This window comes from Cryptomeria japonica, chromosome 3 (genome assembly GCF_030272615.1).
Source record: "Cryptomeria japonica chromosome 3, Sugi_1.0, whole genome shotgun sequence".
In the NCBI taxonomy this organism is placed as follows: Eukaryota; Viridiplantae; Streptophyta; class Pinopsida; order Cupressales; family Cupressaceae; genus Cryptomeria; species Cryptomeria japonica.
In genome coordinates, this window is record NC_081407.1 from 843361518 (window position 1) to 843363426 (window position 1909).

The 1909-nt window shown below is 35.3% G+C and overlaps 1 protein-coding gene across 1 annotated transcript; it reads right to left on the reverse strand.

Annotated features, from left to right (window-relative positions):
- Window positions 1-238: 238 nt before the first annotated feature.
- LOC131070019 (uncharacterized) lies at window positions 239-660 on the reverse strand. The gene has a single exon (XM_058005570.2). The coding sequence runs from the start codon at window positions 598-600 to the stop codon at window positions 301-303; it is 300 nt and encodes a 99-aa protein (XP_057861553.1). The 5' UTR covers window positions 601-660; the 3' UTR covers window positions 239-300.
- Window positions 661-1909: the final 1249 nt, after the last annotated feature.

A 1909-nucleotide genomic window follows, 5' to 3' on the forward strand; every position in this document is an offset into this window, starting at 1 on the left:
AACAAAGGTATGAATAATAATTTATAATCATTATTTATGAATGTTGTTCAACTTTATTATTCCAAATATCTATAAGACAATACTCATTATAAAAATAAAAAACTAGAATTATAATTTATATTAAGAAAAAATCTAAAAATTAGAGAGAACATAAATTTAAAAATTAATATTGAAAAAAAATCGCTCTATCTATAAAACTCCAAAACTCCATAAAAATAATTAGAAGCTTTATTTATTTATCTATACTTATTCCATTATACCATCAAAACAGATTGGCTGCCTTATTTTAGGTTTTTGCTTTTAAGCCGCTTTTTCATCTGCTGATAAACGCTCTACTGATTTCTCATCTGGTGAGAAATGCTTCTCCACTGATTTTTGCTGTGGTGAGGAATGCTCCACTTCCTCCATGAGTGGTGACAAATTAGGATGATGTGGCAAATGGCAGCAAGTAGGATCAGAAGTATATCTGTGGCAGTCTGTACAACTAGGTAACATTCGACGGTCTCCAATCAGAATGGTACGCTTAGCGGAGGAGACATGGAAATTAAATAAACTGAGGGAGACAACAAGTATGAGCGTGATGACCATAGATTTCCCCATACTCACTGCTTAGATGAAGGTAAATGGAAAAACACCAAACAACTCAGCAGATGAAGATGAAGACGAAGACGAAGACACAGAAGGAGAATGGAAATCCAGCTATATTTATAGAGACCACATTATGAATAGTTCAAATGATGGTTAAATTTTGAGCGAGAGGCGTTCAAACTCATAGTGCGTGTAAAACAGTCCGTATATGACGTACGTTATTGTTAAAATATTCATTGACTAGATTTAGATTTCCCTCTTAAATTTTGAGTGGGAAACGTTCAAACTGATAGTGCGTGCGTTATGCCTAGGAATTGATCCACCTGTTAAAAACACTGAACAGAGTGTAACATGTATCAAAATAATTATTTATGAATGATATCGTTTGTGTTACGGCACTTGGAAACTCCACCATCTGTTCCGCCGGGGCATTTATGAGAAGGGACTGAGTGTGGGATTGAGTCATCCGTCATCGCAAAGAGAGTGGAATTCAGTCACCCGCCAGTCTAGCTAGAGAGGAGTAATTTAGTTGGAAAATTGCGGTGTACTTCAGCTCTAGATTTCGATTTAGTTCATATCATCTAGGGTATAAGGCACATTGGTTACCATTAATTGAGTTTTATCAATTTCTTTTATAATGCTAGCAATTGCACCTTAGTGTGCAATGGGTATGCTTTATGTAGTACATGAATAAAGTTTCAAAATAATTATTTATGAATGATATCGTATGTGAGATTATTCGTTACGACACTTCATCCTCGGTTTGTCAATATGATAGAGAGTGGGATTAAGTCATCTGTTAGTTGGGCGAGATGATAAAGAGAGTGGGATGGAGTCATTTGCTAGTTGGGCGAGAGAGTAGTGATTGAGATGGAAAATTGTCCCACGCCTAGGGGGTTGGTTGGTAGCTGCACTGGTTACAAATATTTCTCCGATTTCAATTTTGTTGAGATGATTTTGGGATAAAGCACAAATGGAGGATCATCAACTTCTTTTGCAATTTTAGCATTCAAATATAATTTTCATTTCTGTCTTCATTCTTTTATAAAGGAAGTATATCAGTAGTCATTATATCTAATTTTGTTAAACATATATCTTGTCTCATGTACGTGATTTCACAATGCCCTAGTGCACTATGGATATGAATAAAGTTGCACCACTACTCCAATTAAAATATAAAAATTCTAACTACAAAGGCAAAGTGGGAGGTGTAATGTCGTAAATTGTACACCCTTGCTAGGGTGGTACAATTCCATGATTGGTTTAGCACCCGCCTTAGTGTGTTTTGCATCTTGCATTTCTAATTCCCTTTAAGCATTTA